This window comes from Lolium perenne, chromosome 5, assembly GCF_019359855.2.
Source record: "Lolium perenne isolate Kyuss_39 chromosome 5, Kyuss_2.0, whole genome shotgun sequence".
Classification (NCBI taxonomy): domain Eukaryota; kingdom Viridiplantae; phylum Streptophyta; class Magnoliopsida; order Poales; family Poaceae; genus Lolium; species Lolium perenne.
The window spans coordinates 33,326,995-33,342,132 of record NC_067248.2 but is presented as its reverse complement, the minus strand read 5'-3'; the positions used below and the strand labels follow the sequence as shown (position 1 = coordinate 33,342,132).

The window sequence follows — 15,138 nt, the reverse complement described above, 5'->3', positions numbered from 1 at the left end:
CGGCGGGATGTAGTGCGGCGCAACACCAGGGATTCCGGCGCCAACGTGGAACCTGCACAACACAACCAAAGTACTTTGCCCCAACGAAACAGTGAGGTTGTCAATCTCACCGGCTTGCTGTAACAAAGGATTAACCGTATTGTGTGGAAGATGATTGTTTGCAGAAAACAGTAGAACAAGTATTGCAGTAGATTGTATTTCAGTAAAGAGAATTGGACCGGGGTCCACAGTTCACTAGAGGTGTCTCTCCCATAAGATAAACAGCATGTTGGGTGAACAAATTACAGTTGGGCAATTGACAAATAAAGAGGGCATGACCATGCACATACATATTATGATGAGTATAGTGAGATTTAATTGGGCATTACGACAAAGTACATAGACCGCCATCCAGCATGCATCTATGCCTAAAAAGTCCACCTTCAGGTTATCATCCGAACCCCCTACAGTATTAAGTTGCTAACAACAGACAATTGCATTAAGTATTGCGCGTAATGTAATTAGTGACTACATCCTTGAACATAGCACCAATGTTTTATCCCTAGTGGCAACAGCACATCCATAACCTTAGAGGTTCTTGTCACCCCTCCAGATTCACGGAGACATGAACCCACTATCGAGCATAAATACTCCCTCTTGGAGTTACTAGCATCAACTTGGCCAGAGCATCTACTAATAACGGAGAGCATGCAAGATCATAAACAACACATAGACATAGCTTTGATAATCAACATAACAAGTATTCTCTATTCATCGGATCCCAACAAACGCAACATATAGAATTACAGATAGATGATCTTGATCATGTTAGGCAGCTCACAAGATCCGACAATGATAGCACAATGGGGAGAAGACAACCATCTAGCTACTGCTATGGACCCATAGTCCAGGGGTAGACTACTCACACATCACTCCGGAGGCGACCATGGCGGCGTAGAGTCCTCCGGGAGATGATTCCCCTCTCCGGCAGGGTGCCGGAGGCGATCTCCTGGATCCCCCAAGATGGGATCGGCGGCGGCGGCGTCTCTGGAAGGTTTTCCGTATCGTGGCTCTCGGTACTGGGGGTTTCGCAACGGAGGCTTTAAGTAGGCGGAAGGGCAGGTCAAGAGGCGGCACGAGGGCCCCACACCACAGGGCCGCGCGGCCAAGGGGGGGGGCCGCGCCGCCCTAGGGTGTGGCCCCCTCGTGGCCCCTCTTCGTCTCCTCTTCGGACTTCTGGAAGCTTCGTGGCAAAATAGGACCCTGGGCATTGATTTCGTCCAATTCCGAGAATATTTCGTTACTAGGATTTCTGAAACCAAAAACAGCAGAAAACAGAATCGGCACTTCGGCATCTTGTTAATAGGTTAGTTCCAGAAAATGCACGAATATGACATAAAGTGTGCATAAAACATGTAGATAACATCAATAATGTGGCATGGAACATAAGAAATTATCGATACGTTGGAGACGTATCAAACACTTTGGCACCGGTCAACTGATCGAATAGGTCTTCTATCTTGGGTAGAGGGTATTTGTTCTTGACGGTGACATCGTTAAGCTTACGGTAATCCGTACATAAACGAGTGGCACCATCCTTCTTGTCCACAAACAAAACTGGTGATCTCCAGGGTGATGCACTAGGTCGAATCAAACCTTTGGCTAACATATCATCAATCGGCTTCTTCAGCTCCACAAGCTCTGTTGGGTTCATACTATAGGCTCTCTGGGCTATAGGTCCAGTTCCGGGGATTAACTCGATGATGAACTCGATATCCCGATCCGGGGGCATACCGGGTAGATCATCCGGAAACACCTCAGGGTATCGACAAACAACCCTGATCTGATCCAGAGTTGGCTTGGCTACACTTTGGTTGCAGGTAAATTTTCTGGGTAGTCTTTCAGATACATGTTCTACTAGGATACCGGTGCTGCTAGTCATGGTGATGGCTTTCTTGGCACAGTCAATCAGTCCATGGTGTTTTGACATCCAGTCCATTCCTAGTATGACTTCCAAACCTTTGGTTCCCAGAATAATCAGATTGGCATAAAAAACTACTTCATGGATTCTGATGGGTACATTTTTGCAAAATTTTCTGGCTTTGGTGGTTGATCCGGGAATTTGAACTATCATAACATGCTTCAAACTGATAGGTTTGATTTTACTTGTGGATGCAAAATCTTCGGTGACAAATGAATGAGATGCTCCGGAATCAAACAACACTCTGGCAGGTACGGAGTTGACAGAAAACATACCCAGTACAACATCTGGTGCTTCCTGGGCTTCTTCGGCGTTCATGTGGAAGAGACGGCCGTTGCGGTTATTGGGGTGGTTGGGGGCGAACTTCTTGCCGATGGAGACACGGTGTTGCTGCTGAGCAGGTGCAGCGGTGTTGGCTGCAATCTTGGCTAACCTCTTGGGGCACTCGTTGGAGTAGTGTCCCACCACACCACACTCATAACAAGTGATAGTGGCATTGTCCTTGGTTGCGACGGGGATGGCGTTGCTCCCAGTCCTTGGAGAGGTGTTGGTGTTGTTGTTGGTGGTGTTGGGGGCTCTGCGCGGAGCGCGGTTGAAGTTGTTGTTGTTGTAGTTGATGTTGTTGTGGTGGCCTCCTGGCCTGGATTTCCTCCACTCTGGTTCTGATAACCCGGGCGTGAAGTCTGCATCTGGGACTTGTTGTTGTTTCTCGGAGTGAAACCTCCGCTTGAGCTGGGGCGATACTTCGGGGCATTGCTAGGCCCACTCTGGTGCATCATACGGTGTTTGCGGTTCTCGTTGGCTTAGTTCAGCTTGCCTTCCATCTGGATGGCGGAATCCACTAAGGCTTCAAGGTCGGCGAAAGGGATGTTGACGAGGACAGTCTGCATCTCATCATACAGTCCGTTCAGGAATCTCTCCTGCCTCTTCTCGGTGGTGTCGGTCTCATCGGGGGCGTACCTTGACAGTGTAAGGAACCTGTCGCGGTATTCTACCACCGTCATCCGTCCTTTCTTGAGTTCGCGAAACTCGTCCCTCATCTTCTTGATAAGACCCGGGGGCACATGGTACTTGCTGAACTTGAGCTTGAAATCTGCCCAAGTCATGACTTGACCTCCGTTCATGGCACGTGTGCTAGTCCACCAGGCTCGGGCTGGTCCGGCAAGGTAATGTGTTGCGAACAAGACCTTCTCGTTGGCTTCCACTCCGGCTACTTCCAGGTTGTTCTCCATGGTCTGGAGCCAGTCGTCAGCGTCGAGGGGTTCTTCAGTCTTGCTAAACACCGGAGGGTTGGTGTTCTGGAAGTTCTTGAGCTTGGATCCGGGGTGGTCATGGTTTCCATGGCCTTGGTTGACAAGGTTTTGCAGTGCTGCGATGTTGGCTTGGCGTTCAGCCCTGTCAGCCTCTCGATCTGCCATCAAGGTTTGCAGCAGTTGCATCATGGCGTCGTTGTTGTTGCGATTGGGAGGGGCCATCTGAACATAGAGAAGATCATGAGATAAGAGGGAAATTTCTATGGTTTATTTTGAGTGAGTTCAAAAATTTGAAACTTGAAAGTTTTTTATGACAAACACAACATTCATTCATTCATTCAACATCACACATTACAGACTAACACACTAACACTTCCCATGGTTTTAAGAACCATTCACTCATGCTACGATACAACGGGCGAGATACAACTCACACCTACATAAGTGATCAAGTGCACCTACTCCTCATCATCAACATCGATCGGGACGAAGTCATCGGGTCCTGCCTCCAGGAACTCGTAGTCCTCCTCCTCGGTGAACTCGTCCTCCTCAAAGTCGTCGTCGCCGCTCAGGAAGGCTCCTCCTCCCTGAAGGTCGATACCTCCATTGTCTTCCTCCATCTCTCTCAGCTGGTCCTCCTGGGCCTTGACAGTGGCCTCCAAAGATGCTATCTTGGCGCGAAGGCGCACGATAGTAGCGTCCTTCTAGGCACGCTGCTGGCGGAGTGTCTTGCTGTCGCGGGCGAGTAGCCTGATCGCCTCACCCTGCTTGGTGATGTGAGCGTGAGTCTGGTTGGCGTACGCACGGGAGGCGTCCAGATCCTTCTGAGTCTGGTACAGCATGAAGTCGAGGTACTCCCATGGTGCCTCAGCTCAGGGTGCGGCTGCAACTCCATGGGCACTCCCATGGCATCACACCTCACGAGATGCGCGAAGCGGGAAGCGAAGATGCACACCACGTTCTATCCACAGAGACGCGCAAGTGCCTCCTGAAGGGCACGCGCGAGTCCGTCGAGCCAGTTGCTCTCGCGGAAGGAGAAGAGGATCCTCTCTGAGGTGGGAGGCTCCATCTTTCCCCTCAAGTCAGCGGTGATGATCCACTGCAACTCTCCTCCGGGCTGGTCGTCCACCTGGATTCCGTGGAACTCGGGGTGTGGGCGTCCAAGAAAGTCTGAGAGGGTGTTGAGGTCGTGCTCGAAGATCAAGCTTCCACCATTCCCAAACTGGTAGAACTTGGTGTTGATGGGTTCATTCGGCTCCATCTGAAAGCGAAATGGATAAGTAAGTTAGAGAGTGAATAAGTTTGGCAAAATTTTAAGTAGATTCAAATAAGAAAGAGCATGATTCATCAAAAAATTTAAAAAGTCTCAAAGACAAGAGTGTGAGTAAATTTTCATAAATATTCTCTTCATTTGATTTCAAAGTTAAGTTTTTCTAAACGTCCATTCTAACTAGGGTCTTCTAAGGTCAAACAATGGCTCTGATACCAACTAGTCAACACCCGGATTTTTAAGTCCAGATGTCTATTATGTCATTCATCGCAATCCCAGGAATATTGTTGTTGCGAGGCATAATAGTTGAATATCATAGTCATCATTCATTACAAACCATATTGTCTTACAACTTTAGATCACATGATCCATATTACACAAATAGTTGATCTATTGATCAACGTACAAACACAAGTTCATAGCGGAAGCGTAAATAGAAATGGACTCTCTAGTCCACAGGCCAACGCTTGACGTTGGAAGACTCCTAGTTGTCGTAGGCGTCCTGCTGGTCATCTCCTTGGTAGTTCTGTTCATCTTCATACTCTGGTCATTTGAATAGCCAGGGACAAAGCCATGAGTACTTTAAGTACTCGTAAACTAATACTAGTGTAAGTGCTAACAACTCTAGTAAGGGGGTTGCTAAGCTCTAGTTTAATTTGCATAAAACCAATTTTAGTTCACAAGTATTTGAGAAAAGACCTATTCAGGTGCTAACTAACTCAAGTGGGAACATTAGTGTCATTCCCACAACTCAGTTGTGATTCAAAAACAAGTCACCATTCACCATTCACTTCTCCAATATTTTCAAGAATATGACACCGGAAACTGTATGGCCTTTCCAACCGTCCGTAACCGTGAACACGGCTATTCGAATAGGTTTACACTCTGCAGAGGTTGCACACTTGTGCCACAACATTTGATTTCATCTGTCGGGATAACCCCAAATCATCGTAACACAGTACGCGGATCATCAACCATAACCTTTCACTTATAAACCCAAGTATGAGCACCTCTCCCCATGAGCTTGGCCTCCCAGTGAAGACCAACTGTCAACCTGGGAACTGCACAGGGCTTGGCCGTACAATTCACCTCAATTCACATCATTTCTCAACAACGGAGGTAGCCTCAGCATAACCCCTATGATGTGTGTTCAGAGGGAACCCATACTAAGATGTATAAATTTCTAGTTAAGCCCTACCCATAATCAGGTATTGTGGGGGTACTCAAGAATTGGAAAGGTATCGCATCCAAACCAATATCAGTTTTAATCAAAAATCACCATCTTCTCCAAGTCATATTCACCTTCAAAATCATTCAATGGAATGACTCATCATTCCAAGGTTTCAAAATCATTTCAAGTGACATGTTCCCATCTAGAGTAGTCAAGTTTTAGTATTTAGCACTAGCACTATCATGTGGGGTGCTATCTTGCCTGGCTAGCTTTGAGACTAATTTTGCTACTCTAGTACTATTCTTAACTTAGACCAAAGTTAACTATAAAAGTAACTTCTTCAAAAATCAAGTAAAACTTGTAAGGTAAAAACTTGGGATAGGATTGTGGTACATAAGGTAAGACTAATGGTGCCTTGCCCCAAAGGGCTTTGCACTTTGCAAGAATATTAGCTTGCCTTGGTAGTGGTCAAAGTTCTCCTCTTCCTACTCTTGGTAGCAACCTTCCTCTTCCTGGTATTCTCCGGTGCTAGCGTCTAAATTCGAATACGAGGTATAATCACTCAACAAGTTCAAGAGCTATACTAAGCACCACATAGCTTCACACAAACTATTCTAATCACACACATAACACAATTAGGTGCATTGGTTTTCTTTCTTGAGGAAAAATAATTTCCTTTTATTACATATGTAAATGATAGTTTCCATTTAGTGTTGGAGGAAATAATTTCCTCTCATTGGATCTTCTTAAGATTTAACTTCCTCCATAATCATGCATGAAATTATGTTGACCTAAGTCAACCATTCATCATCATCATTTGGGAAAACGATTTAAATGAAGTAGGATACCTCATACAATTTAACAATTCCAAATATGATTTAAAATCACCAAGTATTTCATGTGAGAGTATTTGACCAGTGGTCCAAACTTCATATGAAAGTACTTGGGACAAGATTTAAATGAAGTACAACACATCATATAATTTGCATAATAGTTTTGGACAATATCACTTAACTAAACTAGCCATATAGTCCTTTATTTAAACTAGGCCATGATCACTCAAAGTGACCACACCCTATTTTTGCAGAAGCAATTAGTGTAAGTGAAATGTGAGATATGAGAGTTGAAATCAACTCAATATCATTTTTGGTTGATTTTTAATAATTGTTTGAAGTCACAAAAGGCTCTGCCTTGTTTATTTTGTCATTTCAGTTCTACACCAAATCTAGGGTTGAGACCAGTGGAATTGTTTAGATAATTTCATGGGCTTTCCAGAGATATAAAGTTTGCTAAATTTGGTGCAGTAGATTTGAAAATATTCAAATTTGAAGTTGACATCAGTATTGGATTTGAGCTGAAACAATTTAAACGGAATTTGAATTCCTGGGCCGCGCGGGAAAAGCCTACGGGCCCAAAACAATTCGAACAGAGAAGCTCGGCCCAGCAACGCGACCAGCGCGAGTGGGCCGTCTGACGAGGTGGGGTCCACCCGTCAGCGTCTCTTAAAACAACGAATCGGTACGAGTGAGGAGGAGCGTTGGATTAGAACAGAGATCAATGGCGCACAGGCATCATCGTCTTCGAAGAGATGCCGTGGCTTTGTCGGTGAGCCTAGGGGGTCGGAGGGCCTACCAGGGCTCCGGCGGTCGGCGGCGAGGTTCACGGCGACGTTGTCGATGGTGCTGAGGCGACTGGTACAAGTGGCGGCGCTTGGGGAGGCTCGAATCGACGGCTGCAACCTCCAGGTACTGGCGGCGTCGAGCTTGCAATTCCGGCGACTCCGGCGACGATTGGGCTAGCTACTGGTGTGAGGAGAAGCAGTGGAGAGAGGGGAGTGAGATGGTGTGAAGGAATCGTCGAGGCGTGGCCTCCTTTTATAGGCGCGAGGTTGGCCGTGGCGCTGCAGCGAAATCGACAAGGGCGCGGCGTCTCCAGCGAGCTAGCGAGCTAGGCGCGGGCGGCATCCTGTTCAGAGCATCGTGGCGGACCTCTGGGCGACGGCAGCGTGGTCGGACGGTGCCTAACCCTGTCGGGCGGTCGCGAGGTTCTGGTGCGTCTGCGGCGGGATGCGGTCGTCGTCTCCGGCAGCGGCGGGCACGGGTCTGTGTCGTGAGCGTGTCCTGTGCGTTCGCGGTGGCACGGCGAGGCTCGAGGTGAAGAAAGGGGGCCAGGGATGGAGCGAGGCGGGGAGTCGACATGTGGCCGTGGCGCGCGCGTCGGCAGGCATGCGATGGCATGGCCATGCCGCTCCTGTCGCACCAGTGCATCGCGGGCGCGTGCTGGCCTGGGCTCTGTGGTCCACCCTTCGACCAATGGCGCATATGAGCTTGCTCAGGGGACCAAGGGGAGGCAGTAGGGCAAGGTGGTCGATGCTAGGGTTGAGAGAAGAGAGGGGGGCAAGAGGGCATGTCCATGGCCGGCATGGTTAGGGTTTGCCATGTGTGGCTCTCCTCCTAGGTTTGCTATTTGGTTTAAGAGAGAGAGAGGGGACCAGGGGACAAGGTAGAGTTGAGTGGGCACTTAGGGTTAGGCCAACACTATGCAAAATAGTGTTTTGGATTTGTTCCATATTTGAAACTTGCAAAATCTTGCCAAAATTGGTTCAGCTCATGTGGTTCCAAAATTTGAAAATGGTGCATTTGGATAAGTTGCAAATGACCAGAGACAAACATGTGTGGTGGTGGAATTTTAAAAAATCAAAGAAATGCAAAAATGCAAAGTGTGAGATTGTTGCATTTGTTAAAAAGTCTCAATTTTGCATGAGCATAGTTTTTGATCCAAGATGAATTTGATATGGTGGTCTTCACAAAAGTTGTTCTCCTTCATGTGCTCTTGGATGAGGTGCAAAGAATCGGGAAAGTTTAGTTTGAAAAACTTGAAAAACAGGGGCTCAAAGTAGTGACCAGAATATAAATGGCAGATTTGACCATTATCATATGTGATCACAATTTGAGTTTGAATTTGATTTGATTTGTGTTTCTTTGATTCCAAAACTTGTAATAAGTGTTTAGTAACATAAAACAACTAATGGTGAAGGTCAATTTGGTCTAGGGTAAAGATTTGTAAAAATGGCATAAACCATATGTGAGGGTTTTAGGGTTTTCTTATTTGATTTCTTTCTCTTTTATTTTATTTGTTTTGTGATCTTTACTTGATCAATTTAGGGTTTTAGGGTTTATCACATAAACACAATAACACTCATCATGGCATATCACACAAAATACACAAGTCCTATGAATAGCTCTATATGCAAAGTAAAAAAAATTATTGGTTCTGAATTTTGGACTTTGGAATTCTTCTTCTTCCTTTTATTGAAATTTAGGATGTTACAGAAACTAAGCTCGCCTCCGACCATCTCCTTCATCTCCAACTACCCCAATCAAAGTGTGCGCATCTCCCAAGCATTTTCCCGTATCCTAGGATCCACCGTAGCCGAGATTGGTACCTCACCGAAGTACACCGCCGCAACACCTGCTCGTCGTTGTTGTTCCGGTGGTCACCTTAGAAAAGTGTCAGCACCAGTAGGTTCGTGATGTCGCGTGATGTCGTGTTGAATTGATTGGTCCTAGTCTTGCCTCACTGGGGCCGTAAATCGGCGGCGACATCATCGCCTAGGAGGGAGTATTAGATATTCGCTATTACACAATGGAAAAGATGGGTCAATCAAGAACTCTTTGACATTTAGATGCACTTGATTTGATGTGCCTTAGCAAAGCTCGAGCTTTGTCTAGTTACATACTACCTCCATAAGACGCAGGCGTATTTTAAGACAAACTTTGACCGTAAAAGTTGAGCAAGAAAATCTTAATTATATTATATGTAATTAGTATCGTTAGATTCATCTTGAAAAGAACTTTTCAATGATACTAATTTCATACAAACAATGTTTATCTATTTTAAGTATTTTTTTGTATAAAAACACACGTAAAACAAGGGCGCCTTATTCCTACATACGGAGGTAGTATGAAGTACGTACTACTTTTTATCAAGCTAGTAGCAGCTAGCATAACAGTATCAAGCTAGTAGCAGCTAGCATAACAGTAAGCTAGGTCTACTTAAAACCAAGACGATTACAGCCTAATGAATTTCCAAATTCATCTCTAGTTGGACAGCTGAACTAAAACACAGCACAGCAAAAGCACCAACAACAACGAATCTTATAAAAGCATCAAGACATCATCATATCAGTTTGAGAATCAGTAGCTCTCTGTGTATATACGAAGGTAGGAATAATAGTCATTGCTATCAGCTAGTACCCCCTCTATATCTAGAGGACAAAGATTTTCTAAAATAATCAAAGCGCAGATACTGTGGGTAATCTCTACTTCTCTAGACACATCCACACATGCCAAAGAACAGTATAACATCTAAAATTGTGGCATATACTATCCAATATCCATATAAAATTAAGGAAGCAAGGAACGCTTTTGCACGACCAACTGTGTACACTAACAGCATTTTATATTGGATACAAAGAACACAAGCATTTGATTGATATAATAACTCCATCAGAAGGAAATGACAAAAGAAAAAAAAAAGACAAGCACTATTTTAGTCATTACATACAAGTCTTTAAAATGCAGAACAGAAACATCAACTAGTGGTAACACATAACTTCTGAAGCATCAAGACATCATCATATTATCAGTACGAGAATCAAGAGCTCCGTGTATATACAAAGGTAGTAATCATAATCATGGCTAGTACCCACTCTATATCTAGGAACGATATTCATCAAAACACCAACTGTATGCTCTGAAATGTCTCCAACACTTGATGATTGGACAGATCTAAGAGTTGTGGTGAGCAACACTAAGTTTGATTTATGTGGACTTTCTTAGTGCTATTTGCAAGAACTGCATAATGTTGTTTTTCAGTGCTACTATAAAATTAAAAAATAAACAGAATGTAACCAGCACTAAACCTGGAGCTAGTCACAAACTACTGTAAAAACCAATGAAAGCTAACTCTGTTTAGTGGTTCATTTATCTCAAAAGAAGAAACATATCTGGGGAGTGTTCTAGCATAATTGGAAGTATGATTCATGGCATTGACCATAAGGACATGATTGTGGTAGCAGTAATCAAGCACAAAGATTTTCTAAAGCAATCAAAGCTCAAATACTGTGGGTAATCTCTACTTCTCTAGACACAGCCGCACTTGCCAAAGAACAGTATAAAATTATTAAGGGGCCAAGGAACGCTTTTGCACGACCAACTCATTACACTAACAGCATTTTATATTGGATAGAAAGAACACGAGCATTCGATTGTTGATAAATAACTCCAAGACAAGCACCATTTTAGTCATTACATATAAGTCTTTAAAATGCAGAACATAAACATCAACTGGTAAGACATGACTTGTGAAGCATCATTTCCTAACAACAGACCCAGCTGGGAATCCAAGCAGGAAACACAAACACGGTCTTCAGCAGCAAAGGATAGTAGCTGATAGCATTTGAGGATCAACAACCCTGCAACACAAACCTTAAAAGCCTGAATCATCTTGTTGCAGCCAAACAAAACAATCTAGAACTTAGATCGGGTGACTAGTACTAGACAGGCAAGAAGTTTTAAGATGCATGAATTACATAGTTCAAATGATGGTTTCAGTATTGGTAGAATTATACCTGACCAATGAGAGATCCGTCTTATCAAACATCCATCCACATGGGCTCCGGGCTGGAAGGAAGAGGGTCGAGGCAGTTGAAGAAACCAGAAGGCAATTTAACAGGGCCCAGGATCAGCGACGTGTGTGCGAGAAGTTTGGCTTGCAGGAGGCTCCGAGTGGGCATATCCAATCGGCAAAGGTAATGCTTTTGCCCAGTTATTTGGGTTTTGTCAGCCAGTATCAGGTAGAGAGTAGACCCTTCCTGCTCCCTCAACATGGGCCACATGGGCAAGTTCTTGGGCAATCCAGCCATCTTGAAGTCCTTCCACAGTTTCTTCAGTCGGAACTCCGAGTATAAGGTCCACTTATGGCTAGGGCCAGGTGCTGCCAGAGTCCACACCTTCACCCTCGTTCCGCAATGATCACGAGGTTTGTCTATGGAGACGAACTTGAAAGAACCTCCAACGTATCCCATGGTCCGGTACACCTCCACCGGCCATATACCCTCCTCATGACGGTCAAGCTGGTACCCTGGGGGCAACGGGATGAACTTGGATTTCACGAGATAGCTCTCGCTGAGCAGGGCGCTGCAGTCACAGAACAGAGTGCCTAGCGCGAGATCGGTCCAGAATGCAAAGCCATTGCACGAGAAAGCCACGTCGGGGGAGAAGAACTTATTGTTCATCTGAGAAGGGAGGCACAGCTTCTGGGTCTGCCACGAGTCGGGGATGCTGCCCCACGACGCAGCCATCGGAGACCACTGCCAGATGTATTTCTTGGGCCCCTCTCGGCCAAAGCTGAACTCACCACCGATGAGGACCAGGGAATAGCCGCTTTCATGGCGCAGAGGGAGAGGACACTTGGTATAGCAGGCAGCCCACTCTGGTATGTAGGGGATCATGGAGAGCGACCTGTCGAAGGAGTCGAAGACGAGGTAGTAATCGAAACCACCATACTCGGAGAAGGACAGGGTGACGACGATGAGGCCCTTGTCAACGATCTCGACTTTGGACATGAAGTAGCGATCCTTGCCCGGAGCCGCTGGCCTGCCCTTCTTCTCCGCGATTACCTGGTCGATCCAACGAAAAACATCGTCGCCCGCATGGACGGACAGGGAGGATGACAGATTCTCGAGATCGCCCTGGTGCAAAAGGAGATCTAGATCCTGCACCGCCGAGTTGCCGGTATCCCCGCATCCGTATGCGCGCTTACTTGCACACTTGATGGTTGCCCAGCCCTCTCGCCCGGCGGCGTACTTGGGGTTTATCCCGGCACAATCCATGATGGCAAAGCCCGAATCCATGGCCTAGGGTTTGCGTCGGCTGGGTGTAGATGGAAGGGGAGAGGATTTGTTTTTTCCCTTTAGGGACGGAGAGAAGAGGAGAGGGATCTGGTTAGACTTCGATTCGCTCAAGAAGACGGGTCCATCCAAAGAGCGATGGCCAAACGTTAGATGCGGAGCGTGCGACCGGTGGACGGTGGATGTGTAGCTTCAACAAACACACCGCGCAAACACACCCTGGACCCGGTGCAGCGGGACTACCACTATCTCTACTTTTTTTCTTTTTTTGATCAGATGCCGCTATCTCTACTATACCAGACAGAGTGGGGGATGACGTCGCCCCCAAGCAACCTCGCGCCGCCCCCAAGCAACCCTGCGCCGCCCCCGGACAACTCCGCGCCGCCGCGAAGCAACCTCGTGCCGCCTTTGAGCATCCTCGTGCCGCCCTCAGACAACCCTGAGCCACCGTCGACCTCTCGCCACCACGCATCGTCGCCATTATCCGCCGCTTCCTCCGTGATCTGCGACGCCACCCCGGGAGATCCGGATTTGCTTTTTGAGCGGGCCGTGATTCTCCGTTTTGTGCGTGACGGATTGATAATTCGCACCCCTGGATTTGCTTCTTCGGATTCCGTTGGATCTCGTTTTCTTGATTTGGATCGCAATCTTATTTCTGTCTCTGATCTCAGGGTTTCAGAGTTTAGCTCAGGTTTCGCGCGGGAGATCGGAGGCATTCAAGTTCTGTTTGGCCCGAGGATTGGTAGCGGGCTGGACCGAATTTTCTTGGGTCGAGCCCAACGCCTTCGATCACATTCTGCTAAGTGTTGTGAATTTGCTTTCTCGCATGGCAGATCCGGAGTTTTCTCGGACTCTTCCATGGTGGCTGCTGTTGGGCCTCAGCCCAATACTGTTCTTGGCACCACGGCGTTAGCCCGCACTGCGGGACAGTTCAGGGTTAACCCTACCTCATTCGATACGGGAGCGGTTGTCTTCGTCTCTCCGCCTCCTTCCCCCAGGTCAGATCTCATACATCCTCCTACTCCACCGCGCCGTTGGTCGGGGACGATCGCCGGCGACAGCAGATCTTTTGCACAGATCGCTTCCCTCCCCAGGATGGATCGGCGATTTGGAGGTGCCCGCAGATCTCCCACCAGAAGAAACAATTACTTCGGCTACCGGCCTAGGGCTGGATCTGATGCTGATAGAAGAGATGAGAAACGACGATGGGAAGAGGAGCGTCGTCGTGATGAAGAATGGCGCCGTGAAGATGAGATTCGCCGTCGTGATGAAGAAAGGCGACAAGCAGATCAGGAGCGTCTCCGATTCGTGGAACGCAGAAGGTTTGAAGAGCGTAGGCGTCTTGATGATGAGCGCCAGCGCGAAGCAACAAGAATCTCGGAGAGAGCGGCGCGTGAGCGTGCTCTTACTGAGAGGAATCGCAAAGAAGAAGAACAGCGTGCACGCGATCGTTGGGCTCATCGTTCTGAGATGGCCCCTGGAGCATCTTCCAACCCCACCTCTACCAGATCTGATGATGTAAGTCCCATTGTCTCCTCTCTGCCACCGTCTAATGCTGTAGATGCAGATGTGCTTGCGGTTGTTCCTCCGGCAGTGCCTGTACCTAGATCTGCTATTGCCGCTGATAGTTCACAGTCCCTGGTTTCTCTGCCGGAGTTGGCGAGGTCCTCTGTACCTCCGTCAGTGACAAGGGATTAACTTATCAATGCCTATGGATTGTAGGCTAGGGTTTAGTTAGAAGTAGAGGGCAAGTAGATCTCGAAGGTTTCAGCCGAAAAGTACTCGACGACTATGAAAACTAGGGTTTGCAGACAATGATTCGATTTATTCTTTGTCCCTCGACTCCCCCTTATCTATGAGGTGAAGCCGAGGGATTCGTGCTATACAAGTTTACAGAGTCCGGGACGGTTTCTAACTCATCCCGCCAGATTACAAACAACACTTCCTATTACAACTCTATCTTTCCTTAGTAAATCTTGGGCTCCCGAATCTTCTTATTCTTCGGGTATTGGGCTTCCAGTAAACCCCGGGTACCATCTTCGGCAGGCCCATTTGGGATGCCTATGTCAGTAGCCCCCGAGATTTTGCTTGAATCGTAGAGTCAGGGAAAATCTCCATTGTTTATTTTTACTCGAAAGCTTTAACCTTTTATATTTCTTCACATAAAATTCTATATTGTACAGGGATACTGGTAATTGGGGCTAGTTCATCTGACGGATCAGGTACTAGTTAACTGCTCTAGTGGCAATCCGCAAAAACCTACTTCAAAATCACGTCCCCGGACATGATCTCGGGATACTGGTGTAAACGTCGACAGGTGCCGCTTAAGGTCTTACCATTACGTCGAGTCCAGTCAAATTTATCGGGTACCTAACGCGTCCGTTAGGATTTTCTTCGTATCTGTTGATACGGATAAAAATAGCAGACGCAGTCTTTAGCGATGCCACGCCCAGCGAAACGGATCTGGGGTCTTACCTTCGCAAATTTGCGGCATTCAGAAATTGATCGCAACTTCGGCGTTCTGAGAATATATTGTCGAGTGCTTTTCCGGCTGTTGGAATGGCACATTTT

General features: G+C 46.8%; 1 protein-coding gene across 2 annotated transcripts; it reads right to left on the bottom strand.

Annotated features, from left to right (window-relative positions):
- Nucleotides 1-10,875: 10,875 nt before the first annotated feature.
- LOC127298605 (uncharacterized) lies at nucleotides 10,876-12,687 on the bottom strand. 2 transcript variants are annotated; one of them, XM_051328455.2, is made up of 2 exons: nucleotides 11,287-12,687; nucleotides 10,876-11,143 (listed from the first exon to the last, which is right to left on the bottom strand). In XM_051328455.2, the coding sequence occupies exon 1, from the start codon at nucleotides 12,568-12,570 to the stop codon at nucleotides 11,311-11,313; it is 1,260 nt and encodes a 419-aa protein (XP_051184415.2). In that variant the 5' UTR covers nucleotides 12,571-12,687; the 3' UTR covers nucleotides 10,876-11,143; nucleotides 11,287-11,310. The 2 variants fall into 2 exon arrangements, with proteins under 2 accessions (XP_051184415.2, XP_051184414.2); XM_051328454.2 differs by having other exon boundaries at nucleotides 10,876-11,130; nucleotides 11,287-12,685.
- Nucleotides 12,688-15,138: the final 2,451 nt, after the last annotated feature.

Coding starts and splice junctions, on each gene's coding strand:
- LOC127298605 (XM_051328455.2), bottom strand. CDS start 12,570: ATGGATTCGGGCTTTGCCATCATGGATTGTGCCGGGATAAACCCCAAG.